Raw genomic sequence first — 13,989 nt, forward strand, 5'->3', positions numbered from 1 at the left:
CGACTCACGGCAGCCCAGCTCCAGGTTGAGCTGTTGTTCAGCATCTTAGCTGTGGAGGACAGTGTCACTGGCCCTCATATGTGGGATCCGAACCGGAGCCGTCTGGCGTCCCAAGCCAGCTCTTAACCAATGTGCCACTCGGCTGGCCGTCGACTTGCTCATTTTAAAAGGAATCTAGTATATTTTGTAGGCAGCTCATCCAAGAAAACAAGAGTGTAAGTCCTGAGTCTGCCGGACTAATTTTACAGGGGTTACTCTCCTGGGTCCCTAAGCCTAGTGATGTCACTGAGGGTTTAGAACTGGTGGGGGATCTGCAAAGTCCTCTAACTTGTAAAGTAATTCAGAAATGGAAAAGGAAATCGCTCTGTGAGGTCAGCAAAAGTTCACATGACCTTGGGCACTGTTGGTCTGAATAGGCTTAACTAAGATAGATGTGTTTTACAGGGGTTACTCTCCTGGGTCCCTAAGCCTAGTGATGTCACTGAGGGTTTAGAATTGGTGGGGGATCTGCAGTCCTCTAACTTGTAAAGTAATTCAGAAATGGAAAATGAAATCGTTCTGTGAGGTCAGCAAAAGTTCACATGACCTTGGGCACTGTTGGTCTTAATAGGCTTAACTAAGATTGATGTGTTTGTTGTGGAATTCATATGCCCAACATAACTAATCTGCAAAATAAATGAACTCAATTTCCGTAATATCAACTTCCTGCAGGCAGGGACCATCTGTTTTCCTCACAGTAGGCTTTTAGTGTATTGTTTGTGGAGTAAATGAAAGAAATTCTGACCCTCATTCTTTCATCCCCTCCAAAAGGACCACTTTCCTAACTTCAGTTATCTTTCTGATAAATTCTCTTATTAGACTTCCCATCCTCAAAATGGATAGTTTTTTCAGTTCTATTATCAAAAATGTTCCCATAATTCTAAAAAAAGTATGTATGCATGAAATGTTAGTATTTCTTGATTTTTTTTTAAAGTTATGATATAAGGGAACCATAGACATATTTTATTTCTTAAAGATTTTATTGGGGAATTGGGGGAGGGGAACAGTGTTGGGGAATTGGGGAAGGGGACCAGCCAAGTTGTTGTTCTTCAGTTTTCATTGTGGAGGGTGCCAGTCGCCATCTGGCTGCCCATTGGCAGCTCGTGGCCTCTAAGCTCAAGGTGCCAAGTTCAGTCTTAGTTGCAGGTGGGCACAGCCCACCACTGAACAGGCAATCTTGTTACACCAGCTGAGCCATCCTTCCACCTGCTGGCAGCTCAGTGACAGCTCAGGTCGGGTGCAGCATCACTGGCCCATGTGGGAATCAAACCATGGGCCCTGTTGCTCAGAGCCCGCGCTCTTAAGCCAACTCTTAACCAATTGAGCCACTCAGCCGGCCCCATATTTTATTTTTTTAAAGAGGTTATGGAGAAAGCCCTATGAACAAAAGAATCTTTTCTAACTTAAGCTACATACCTTTACTTGTATTTTGTTCTGTTTTCCTCAATAAATACCTGGCATTTATTGAATAGTCATATTGCAATAGTTACATTGCATATGGTAATAATTACATTGCATATGACTATCACAAGTTAATAGGTTTTTTATTTTTTTTTTATTATTTATTTATTTATTTATTTATTTTTTTAGCTGAGCCATCCCGCCACCTGTTGGCAGCTCACTGCTGCTCAGCTCGGGCTGACTCGAACCGCTGTTGCTCAGAGCTCAAACTCTTGAGCGAGCTCTTAACCAACTGAGCCACTCAGCTGGCCCAATAGGTTTTTTAAACAGCTTTATTGAGATATAACTCCTTGATGTGTATTCCTTGATAGGAAAAGCAGGAAAAAAGGGGACTGGAGAAATCTGAGGATGTTTGTTGGTTTGGCTAAGAAGAAGATAGCATGAAATGGAGTGGGAAATGAAAATTGGACTCAAAATGCTTATTCAGGGTCTAAACTGGCTCTGTCATTTTACTTTTTCGGAAGGATAGGTCTCCTAGTCTAGTTGTTAAAATAAATTGATTGCTACTGGCTTTGACCTAAGTTCAGTGTGGATTAGGATGCAGATTTGTATGTGTGTGGTCTGTAGATCATCATTACTCATGAAAGAATTTTAGGAAGTTTTGAAGGACTGTGATCAAGTGTGTTACATCACTGTTTTTCTGATTGATTCATGGGGAAATCTCTGTTTTTCCTTAATTGTTCCTTGAGAGTGATATATTAATCTGCTTCTCCACAACCAGAAAATATTACATTTCCCAAACTGAAGGATGAATTTAAACGTTAACATTTCTTTTTGTTGCTGTCTCTTTTCACCAGCTTGGATTCTGCCTTTTGTTTTCCTTTGGGATTTATGAGAATAGTTTTTGTACATTTTGATGAAGCTACAGAACCATTATTATTACTCAGCATTAATTAGTTGTGCCTCCTAATCACACTGGTAGTAGTCATTTTTAAAAGTCTTTTTCAACTTGGGATGGCAGGATTACATTTAATAGGTACTTAATTTCTATATAATTGGCATGCCACAATAACTTAATAGTATTTGCAGGTTCCTTAATGGCAGGGTCAGGTGTTTCCTTTATATCCTATGATGCCAGCCATGCTGTGTGTGCTTGAAAATAGCAAGGTGATTGGATTGCATGTATTATATTTGTCATTAAAGATTCCAAGGGCCAAATTTCACAAATAAACCAGATAAGTAGTCCCTGAGAGCTTGCTAGGAAAGAGTGTCATCCCAGGGAGTCAAGTATATTTGACTATTGAAGTGCCATCTGCTTGTTTAGAATTGCTGAGGCTGCTTTGTTCGTTGGTTTGTTTTTCTTTTGGAGACATGAGCGAGAAAGGTCTCCTGATTTCTCTTAGTGTTTGTGTCAGACATTCGTGTGTCATCTGCAGTCGGCCTCGGTGAGTCCTCATTACTCATCTTGCTGTATTTTTTCCCTTCTAGGTGAGGAAAATAGCAGCTGAGTACTATGACAACCTTCCCCACTACAATTCCTGGATAAAAGTACTGTATGATTTTGTGATGGATGATACAATCAGTCCCTACTCGAGAATGAAGAGGCATCAAAAAGGCAAGGTAGAACTGGAGTGAATCAAGGTCAGCAGAGCCCAAGGAATTCCTCTGTGAAACCCACGGTAGCTGAGAGGGTGAAAGTTTTGCGTTATTCAACTAAGACTAGTGATGTTCGAAGCCACCCTTACACAATTTGGAAGTATGCTCCCCTGGCATCCAGAAGCTAACCTGGCTTCAGCCTGTCCATGCAGCGTTCAGCTTTACTCACAGGAAATGCGTTTGTTGTATTTGCATTGCTGAGGATGTTTTCACTGACGTCTGACATTTTGTAAGCATATCATAAAAAAAGCTTTTAAAAAGCTATTTCTTGTATATTATTTTCACTATGAAGTTTTACTTTATTAAAATGGCTAATAACCTGAGCAGTTAATCACAATAAATAGTATTTATCACATTTTTGTATTTGCCTGTCTTTATATAATATGCTAACCAGGGTGCTGGGGTGAGCTTACTTTAAAATTTCACAGAAAGGAGAAAAAAAAAAAAACAAAAAAAACAGAAAAGGAGAAAAAACAGACAGGAAAAAAAAAGGCCTGGAAATATCTTTCACGGCAAGCTGAATGACACGCTTTTAATTTTGACTGTTGTACCTGGGACCTAAATTAGACACTGTTGAACCCTGCACAGCCTTATTTATAAATAAAGTACCTATTGATCTGAATTGTGTCCAACATTCCACTTTTTCAGATGCACTGACTCTCGTATTAGAAGCAGCTCAACTGACGGAGTTTCATGTCATTCCACTGCAGTGGAAACTGGCTGTGGTCTGATGGTAGATAGTTGGTCTCAAGTAGCCAGTATCAGTTAGGCTGGCAGTCCTGGTGACTTGAAGTGTGTCACCTTGGTAAATTTTGTGTAATATGGTGAACTATTTTCAAAATAAAACATGGTATCAAAAAATCAAGTCTACAGTTTGTAGACAGCCCTCAGGCGTCCTCAATCTGCTGTTATAAAATCCCTCTTGTTAGAATTCCCAGCTATATTGGGGTTCCCCTGCTGAGGGGGAAGAGCAGAGTCCTACCCTGGGAAGGACTGGCAGGCCTTTGCAGCCCTGACCTCCCCAAAGGACTGTGCTGTCCCTTCCTGAACCTCTCACCTGGGAAAATTCCTAGTATCTTTGAACTACTGCTTAAAAACTATTGCTTTAAAGTTTAGAGTTAATAGAACCAACTTCACAATTCAGATACATACCGGGTTAGACAGTCAAAAGGCATCTGTGAAACATTCCCGTGGCTTTGATGCTAAATGTTGAATAGCTTGTGTGCCTCACCAAGCCCTCCATGGTCCTTGCCTGTAGCACTCTAGCCAGTGGCTACAACTGCTAGGGAAATGCTGAAACTTGTACATCTCAGCTCAGCCCTCTCTGAATGCCATGACCTGCTGGACGCCTACGGTTAAGTATGTTATCATCCATCCCAAACCTGCTGTTTCCTCACGTTACCTCTTCATGCCTGGGTGGAGGGCCCAGCCTCCCAGCAGATCTCCTAAGCCGTCTAGGTCCCGTTTGCCAACTCAGTCCATTCTTGCCGCCACTGGCAGTGACTTTTCCAAGGAGACCCGGGAATCAAGGCAGTAGGAAGCCTGGGCCCAGAGCCTTTCAAGCCCAAGGACAGGTCCCGAGAAGTCATTCGGCAGCTCTACGTGCGGTCTCCCTCTGTCCACATTTCCCTCTTCCCATCTGGCTCGTGACCTCCTTGGAGGTTCACACCGGCCTTCTGTGGCCCATCCCCACTCCCCAGAAGGTCAAGTGCCACCTTTTGGGACTCCCAGACCAGTGATGACCTCATCCGTGGTCCCACGTATTATTTAGAAATACACGCAGTTGATTTCCCCCTGAGACCGTAACTGGCAGAAAGATCTTTTCTTTCTCCATTCTCCTTACCTGGCAGGGTCAGTGCTTGGCTTGAAGTGAGTGCTTAATGGAGAGAGACCAACAGAGAGAGTCCTTGAACTTGAGAAGCTTTTCATCGAAAATAGAAACAAAGTAAAAGACGGAGGGTGTTTGGATAACCTTGAAGTGTCTGGCGCACTGAACACAGTGCACATGAGTCCTTACTACTCACTGAGCCCGGTACCAAGTGTTTCACATGCATTATCTTACTTAATTCTCACCACTTCAGTGATATAGAGTACTATTAATATCTTCACTTTGTAGCTGAGAAGACGGAGGCTTAGATGAAGGAACTGGCCCAAGGTCACCCTCAGTAAGTGGCAGTCAGGATCTGAAATTCAGACTATGTGACTCCACATAACAGCGCTCCACATGGCTTGTCTAATGAGCCTCCTGCTGGAACAGGAAAGGAAAAGGAAAATCAGTAAACAAAAGCCAACATATTCCTATGACCAAACATGTGTTCCTTCTACTCTCTTGTGGACCACGTCCTATGTGCCAGCAGGTCTGACTAGATCTCTGGGTGTTTTTTTTTTACTTCTAACCATCTAAAATTCATTAAAAAGAAAAAAAAAGTTCAGCTTTTTATTGAACAGGTGAGAAGCTGAGTCAAAAAGACCAAAGCCCGTGTCATAATCAGACTCCTCTTTGGTTCCACTTTCTCCCCAGCTCGGGCAGCACTGGTGGAGGGGGCGGGACCCCCTGCTGGGGCAAGGCCACCGGGCCCCTCATTGCACATGAGGCTATGTTGACATTGTGCTGCGTTAATGAGGGCATTGATCTTACAGCATGGTGTGACTCACCTCACCGCTATGCAGGATGAGGGCTGAGGAGGTGCAGGTGGGCTTGGAGACAGAAAACTGCCAGGTGTGGTAACCACCAGATGAAAGGGTGTCACCCTGGTGTGGCCTTAGCTTCCTCAGAAGGACGGAGCACCTTAGCAGGAGTAGAGGCAAGGGCCAAATCTGAAATTCTAATATGAAACATTCAGGTTTAAATCGATAGCCAAATTGCATTTATTCATTCGTTCTACAGGCACTTTGCCAGGCACTGCACTAGGCAGTGGGGGCATAGACAAAACATGGTCCGGAGCTCTAGAAACTTTCCAGAGATTAGCCTGAGGGTGCACACTAGAAGCCAAGAGCCAGGCCCCGAGCCCGGGCCCGTCACAGCCTGTCCTTCGGTTCCACCTGCCCAGCTGACTAAAGACTTTGGACAAGCTAATGTACTGTTTCTCGTCTTGGGAAAGTCTTCAAGAGGCCCCTGTCATCTGAAATGACGTTAGGATATAGTCATTTGGAATGATGTAAGGATGCCCTAAGGCTGGGAAGGCCCTGAAAAAAATTCCCTCAGAAACCCTAGAACACTAAACCCCTAAGACTCTCTCGGAAGACCTGATTCTGACAGGAGGAGGATGAGTGTGGCGCCTGGCAAGGGAGACTAACAGGGGTGTGGTGACACCCACAGAGTCTCCTGAAGGGGAAAAGGAGCAGGACTTGACAACAGCGGCTTATGCAGGTCAGATCATGCTGCAGGTACTTTCTGGTTGGAAAACGAATGACAAGGTAGAAGAAAAGGAAGAATGGGGAGCATCATCTGAAAAAGGACAGCTTGGATTCCTGCCCGGTAGAATCTGAATCGGCGGGTGGCTAATGGAGCCAATAATTGGACCCGACAGAGGGGAGTCTTTCAGATGCTTGCAAGTCAATACATCACTGCCGTTCAGAAGATGGCTGCTGTCATGGGCACGGGGGAATCAGCACACAAGACGGAAGCAAGGGGTTGAGGATAGCGTCCTGTGGGGTTCTCTGTAACTTGGCCGCACGGGGGAGTATGGACCGGCAGTACCCCTTCTTAGATCTGGGGCACACACCAGAATTTTCTCCTCAAGGCAGAAAACCCAAAGAGAAACAAGTAGCTTTATTAAAGAGTTAAGAGTGGGTTACGTGTTACTAGGCACTCATCCCTGTAATCCTCGGGAAAAGAATAGAACAGAAGCTTTGTGGGAGAGGCCTGGAGGTACTGAGCTGCCCTTCATGTTGGGTTCTACTCCTTGGAGACCAGCAGTGGGCTAATCCAAGGAAGGCCTTTATCACCGCCCTCCCTTGTCAGGCTATTATCAAAGGCTGCTGGAATAGACTCTCAGGAAGGGTCTAGAAAGACCCACAGTAACCTTTCACTTGACAAAAAGGGAAAGGGACAATCATTTGTCCAGTTCATGGTTTAAGCCTCAAATTTCCTTCCTATTTAGTAGCTGAGATTTTTTTGGGGGGTGGGGAGGCACAAGTGGGTGTTCTCATTCCTTCCCTACGCACACCAGCTTTCTCCCATCTTAGCCATAACCACACATCTAGAGACCTGCTTTCCCCTCCAGGCTGGGTCCAAAACATGCTGGAAAGTGGGTTCTTTCCTGGTGTTGTCTTTAATAAAAGCACTTTCTTGTCACCTTTCTGTTGTTTGAGCAGATGTCTGCTTCAGTGCTGACAATAAAAAAGGTGCTATTCCACCCAGCCATGCTTCAAAGCTAGGCCACACAAGCTGTGCTGTGAACGCTGCCTCCAGGTTGGCCTCTTCCTCACCACACGCATCCATCTCCGCCCCGCAGCGCGGGGACCACGGTACAGCGCCCTGTGCAGCTTTCTTTGCTTTCCAAAGGGACTCGACTCCAGGCCAAACCAGAGGCTGCCTCCCGGGTCAGGAACCTGAGAAAAGCCCACCTCATCGCCATGCTTTCTTCAGAGACATCATCATAAATCATTCTGGTAGCTCACTCCACTGCACCCCACTTTGAGGACTCTGAAGAGCTGAAAAGAAACACCACAGATGCTAGTTCAAACCCTGCCTGCCATCCCTCAATTTTCTTCACCTCCTGCTACTTCTCAAAAACAAGCTGATAAATAAAAGCAAGAGAATTCACCCCAAATCAAGTCTGAATGACAAATTCAACAGATTCCTAAAGGTTTCTTGCCCTTAAGAGCACCTGATTCCTTTGGGGGTCAGGCCCCTGCCCCCAGGGCCATCAGACAAGCCCTTCCCAGATCTGAAGCAGTTTGACTGGAGTTAGTTGTTTCCACCAAGGGGAGGGGCTGGAGCAGAGGAAAAGACGAAAGTAAAACTTCAAAAACCTTGTTAGTCCTTTGGGAACTGAATTGGTTATTAGACATCTATAGTAGCTTCCTAATTCTCCCCATTTATTGTCTGATTTCTCCAGCTGTGTGTGAGATGCCACCCCTGAGCTCTTGGGTGGGAGCCCTCTGCGGGCCATGTGGACACTACCCAGGTGGGCTCAGGCGGCCAGCCTTCCTCTGATCCCTTGGTTGACTCCTTTCTTACAGGATCAGAGGCAAATGTGACACGTATGACGAAGAGGACTGTCCTATTTCAATGGAGCATGATTATCTCCTTTGAAATTGCACAATGTAAAGTAGGTAATTGAAAGGAGGAGGACTGAGAATCAAAGTTAGGTAACTTGCCTCAGGTCAGCCGGCCTGATCTCTGAGGAGTGGCACAGCCAGAACCGAGACTTGAATGAGCTTCGTTGGAGGCCCAAGCCCTTGTCACCACACCATGACGGCTCCCTTCAGCGCCCCATCCCCGAGGAACCTGTTGGGTCATGCGTGCAGTGAGGCTGTTGGGCTACACCGCCTTCTAGTTCGGAATCCCGGGGGGTGTGAATGCTCCACATGCTCCACCACAGACCCACAGACGCAGGAACTGGGAGGACGGCCTTCTGCGGTGAGGGCTGGGCCTCATCCACTCCCCAGGCATCTCCCCACATTCCAGGGACAAACAGCTAATGATGCAAAGAGCTGCCCCCTCAACCTGCTCGGGCTCATGGCTGCGCTTCTAGAGCAAACAGTGATGTGGTTCCAGACCCGTTTGGACCTGGCTGCCCTGAGGGCTACCCTGGTTCTATACAAGTTTGCTGAATAAATTAATAACATAAGCAAGGGTGTAGGAAGACCCTGAACTTACATCACAGAGTTACATGTGAAGAAGCCAAATGATTCCTTAGGACTATAAAGAACGATGTATACGAATGAGCCTGTTCATTCCCAGAGAATACTAAGGGGGTGGAGGGGCTGACAGTGTTGACGGGGTTCCTTCACTGTGCCCAGCTCTGGGCTAGCCCCGACATGTGCTGTTAATCCCCACATTGCTATCATCCTCACTTTGTAGCTACGCAAACAAACGAATAGGAAAGAATAAGTCACTTGTCTAAAGTCACAGTCCAAACTCCAATCCAGTGTCTAAGTTCAAAGTCCATGACATTTACATTTCTTAAAAAGAATTTTACAGCGAACATTTTTTTCTTGAACTCAGAGCCCTCCTCCTAATTCGCCTAACGCATGACGTTTTTAACAGATAATATCCCAGGGATATGAGCAGCAGGCCCAGCCTGGCTCCCAGTGGGGTGGGAGTGGGGTGGGGAGAGTGCAGGCTGTAATGTCCTCAAGCTATTTCCACATTCTCCTGGTCTGCAGTGTGCTTAAGGGAAGTCAGAACCCGAGCTGGTGGCCTGGAGTTCACATTTATAACCAAATGTTTTTAAGAGCTAGCTCAGTAACATATGGTTTCCCAAAACCCAGTTTAGATCTACCAACTGCCATTCTCGGAAAAGCAGGGCCAACCTGGCCCAGTTTGCCAACGGGAAAAGAAGGTGGACACGTGGATGTGCTGAGCTCCGGAGCTCCCGGAACTGCCGAATCCTCCTCTTGACCGGGATGACCGGCGATTACTAAGAAGCCTCGGCTGTAAGACCCAGTTGCCAGGACCCAGGGCAGAGCACTGGCCTGTGAGGGAAGCACTGGGAAGGGAGCCCAGCATTCGCAGAAAGCCACATCACCTCCAGACATCTCAGAGCAGCAAAATGGGAACTTTTTTGGCGGTGTGCCTGGAGCAAATTAACTAACTTCTCTAAGGTGGCTTCCTTATCTGTCCATCTGCCTCCTAGGGTTGTTGGGGTGGTTTGTGGAGATCAAGATCGCCTGTTAAAGGTGCTGCCAGTGCCTGGCTTTGGGTTGCCATGGTTACTACTGCCACTGGAGACATCAAGGTATGGGATTCGGTCATTTGGGACAAAGGATACGTCACAAAACAAAGCTAATTATGTCACAATTGTTCCAAACCATAAGCAGTTCATGCTTGCTACCCAAACTATTGTCTGTTCTTTTTTAAGAATATTTTTAATATTGTGGTAAAATGCACATAACATACAATTTATCGTCTTAACTATTTCTAAGCGTACAGTTCAGTAGTGTTAAGTACATTCATGCTGTTGTGCAACTGACCTCTGGGACGTTTTCATCTTGCAAAACTGAGCCTATTACACCCATCTCACAAGTCTCCATTTCCGCCTGCCTCTCAGTCCCCACAACCACTGCTTTCTGCTTCTATGACTGACTTGACTGTTTCTCTTTTTAAATCAGCAACACTCTTAACATTGCATGTCGACACACACACCAAACATTCCATTGGAGGCTGTTCGCACTAGAGCAGCAGAGGCAGGTTTAGTCAGAGGGGGAGCCACACCCTTCGTGCCTGAGGTTGGGGCAATTTTTAACAGCTTGATTCCCTCCCCACTCAGAGCCGGAAAGGCAGCGCCCATGGGAAGCCTCTCCGCCTGTGAACGGGGCTGGCACTTGTCTCCCAGGGCCGCATGCTATCTGCCTGCTCCATCGCCTGTGCTTCTAGGCTTGTGGTGTGGCGGTCCCAGCATGCGGCCATCATTAGCCAACACTAAGAAGCATGAAGGCTGGTCCTGGTAATTGACATATCTCTGATTTGGTTTTTCCAACTACCTGATGACAATAGATACAGGTTGTAGGACTGGAACGGCCGCATGAAATTGGGTTTTCAAAACTCACCTTCCTGTGAATGTGAGTGTGGACGTGTCAGGCAGCAGGCAGCGGTGAGGCAGGGGTGGGGCGTTGAGGGTGGGGGGTGTGAAAAGGGAAGGAGGGGTGCATCTTCTCTCCCCAGTACCCTAACCTCCCACACGACTCATATGTGAGTGCCAGCGTGCGCGTGCACACACATACACACACCAGGGTTTTCAGGCTCTGTGTGCTGGCCTCTGCTTGCCCCTCCCATGCCATTTGTCACAGCTCCCCCACTGCCCACTCACTGTGGCCCAGCCACCAGGAGTGCCTTTCTGTTCTGCCGACACTCAGGGCTGCTCTGCCTCAGGGCCTCCACGGTCCCTCTGCCTGGAACACCAGAACAGGCCTCTGCCACTCCTTCTCAACGCTCAGGTCTCGCCTCACACACCATCTCTTTAAAGAAGCCTGCCCTCACCAACTGCCTGATTCTGAGTGTCACCCAAACCCGACCCTGAGACAGGAATTTGGGTACAAGCTGCTGACACAGAAGGGGATCCCTGGAGCATGATGAGGGGGTGGGGAAGCAAGTCAGGAAGGGAGGTAACAGGTAACCACGGGGTGCTACTGCGAGTCCTGACAGACTGGATGGACCGTTCCTCAGAAAAGTCCCACCAATGGTTAGGGCGTGTTTGCCTTAGACTAATTCATTTGTTCTGTATATTTTTCTGTATTTGCATTTATAAGATTTTTTTTTTAAAGTCCCTCTGAGGGGTGACGAAGCCAAGGTACACATTCACCAATTCCTGTCCCTTTTTGGTTGATAGTTTCTCCAGGGGACACTCTAGTCTGCTGTGGTTGGGGGGACAGAGGAAGCACTTAGCAGAGACCAGGAAGACTTCTGCACAAAGAGGAACAGGAACGTCCCGAGTGGGTGGAGAGGGCAGGAGGGGCACCGTGCCCCCCACCCCCACTGCAGTGACAGTACACCCACCTCTGCCTCATCATTCTCTATCCTAATTCCAGGGGAGGAGCCGCTGTGATGCTAAAGACACACTTCAGAGCTTCTCACTGGTACAGGCCCTGTCCTGGGACAAGCCCTACCATGTGTTGTGGGTTGGATTGTGTCCCCCTGAAATACATGCTGCAGCCCTAACCCCCAGTACCTCAGGATGGGAGTTTACTGGACATAGGGTCATTGTGGATGTAATTAGTTAAGATGAGATCGTGCTGGAGTAGGGTGGGCCCCTCATCCAACATGACCAGTGTCCTTATAAGAAGAGGGCCATGGGAACACAAACACGTGGAGAGAACGCCATGTGAAGGCAGATGCCTGCAGTGATATGTCTACCAGCCAAGGAATACCTGCGGCGACTGGAAACCGGGAGAGAGGCACGGAACAGACACCCCCCCCCCCGCAGAGCCCTTGGAAGGACCCAACCCTGCTGACACCTTGAACTTGGATGTCTAGCCTCCAGAAGTGTGAGAGAACTGTTGTTTAAGCCACTCAGTTTGTGATACTTTGTAACGGCAGGCTAGGAAATGGATACACCCTGTATTCATGGGGTTATATGTGTTCTTTTTCTAAAAAAAGGGCCCCCAAATAAGCTTCAGCCCCCCCAAACTTGGATTGCCCTTGCTTAGTCCCATGATTTATCTTCTTCATAGCACACATCTCTATCTGAAATCATCCTATTCAGATACTTGTTCAGTTCATTTATGAGCCCATGAGGCGGGCTCTGTGAGAGCAGGAACCTTATTGGTCTGTTTGCTGCAGTATCCCCAGCTTTCCGACAGACTTGGCACATAGTAGGTGCCCACTTAACTTTAGTTCAACAGTAAACACATTGCCTGGTCAGACCTATGCTCCCTTACATTTAACTGGCTCCCAACTTTGGGATACCTGGAGCATGGTATGAGGCAGGCAGTCCTAAAATGGAGCCCTCAGTTTACAGACTTTCCAAAGCCCACCCTTTCTGGATGAAGAGGGCTGGTTCCCAATATCATTCAGGGTAGGGGGTCCTGGAATGGTGTCATGGACTGAATGTTTATGTCCCCCCAATATTCATACATTGAGGCCCTAACCTCCAATGTGACAGCATTAGAAGGTGGAGCCTCTGGGAGGTATTAAGTTTACATGACGCCATAAGGGTGGGCCCCTCATAATGACATTAGTGCCCTGCTAGGAAGAGACCAGAGCTTCCTCTCCATCCACACACAAACCATAGGTCAGGTGAGCACATGGTGAGTTGGTGGCCGCCACAAGCCAAAAGAAAGGGCCTCAGAAATAAACCTACCCTGCAAAAGGATTCTGGCCCCAGGGCCTAGGGGCCAGGTGTCCCCTCAGGGCCCTTCCACCTCTTAGAGTCCATGATTGTAGGAATGAAGGTGGGTGACAGGGGAGGGACAGGACAGGAAGACAATGACACCTATGTCATGGGAAGGAACGCTAACACTTGATCGGGGACAAAAATCACCCCGACCCATCTGACCAGAGGAAAACTCAAGGACGCATGTTCGGAAAATGTTCACAGTGGTGGTCTCTGACGAGCGGGATTGTGCGTGACCTGTATACGTGTTTACTACCTTTCTATGAAGTACAATGAATTCCTTTAGCAACAGAAAAATGAACTGAATGCGGCTGTCCACAGGTGTAGTAACGAGCTGCTCTCCCACCCTCCTTTGGTCATTGTCCACACCTCCCCTCATTGTGCTCGCCCACAGCCAGTAGCTAAGTCCTCTTCCCTTTCATGAGTCACCTGTCTTGTGCCTTGTGACTCTACTTAGAGCGTCCAACCCCAGACCTTTAAACATCTCAGAATCATTCTTTGTTTCCTTAAAGGAGGGGTTTGCAGTGGCTAAGACCTGCCTGGCTCTGCTCCTGTCTTCCCGCGAGAAAACTCCTTTCACCCTCTGTGGTCAATTTCTGCATCTGTAAACCGAAGACAGTCATCTTGCTTCCCTCCCAGGGTGATTGTGCAATTGAATAAGTTCAGGTAAAACGTGTGAAGGCAGGTGGCTCACAAACAGCCAGTGATAATGACCTATGCTGATGAGCTCAGCCTCATGGTGATGATCTGTGGGGCCGCCTGGCATGTGGATACACCACTCTGCACACCCCAACACACCCCCACAGAGGTTATGGGACGTCCGTGCCACAGATGGAGCTTGTGACAGGTGCAACGCAGCGACGCCCTGCCCTGGTGAGGCGTCCCACAGAGT

At 47.4% G+C, this 13,989-nt stretch overlaps 1 protein-coding gene across 1 annotated transcript in view; it reads left to right on the forward strand.

Moving 5' to 3' along the window:
- Window positions 1-3,451, forward strand: part of DEGS1 (delta 4-desaturase, sphingolipid 1) — a 17,742-nt gene extending 14,291 nt beyond the window's left edge. The window contains exon 2 of the mRNA XM_019639605.1: window positions 2,929-3,451. Within this exon, the coding sequence (XP_019495150.1) occupies window positions 2,929-3,075 (147 nt within the window). The 3' untranslated portion in view covers window positions 3,076-3,451. The remainder of the gene's footprint in view (window positions 1-2,928) is intronic.
- The last annotated feature ends 10,538 nt before the right edge of the window (window positions 3,452-13,989 follow it).

Source organism: Hipposideros armiger, unplaced genomic scaffold (genome assembly GCF_001890085.2).
Source record: "Hipposideros armiger isolate ML-2016 unplaced genomic scaffold, ASM189008v1 scaffold_45, whole genome shotgun sequence".
In the NCBI taxonomy this organism is placed as follows: Eukaryota; Metazoa; Chordata; class Mammalia; order Chiroptera; family Hipposideridae; genus Hipposideros; species Hipposideros armiger.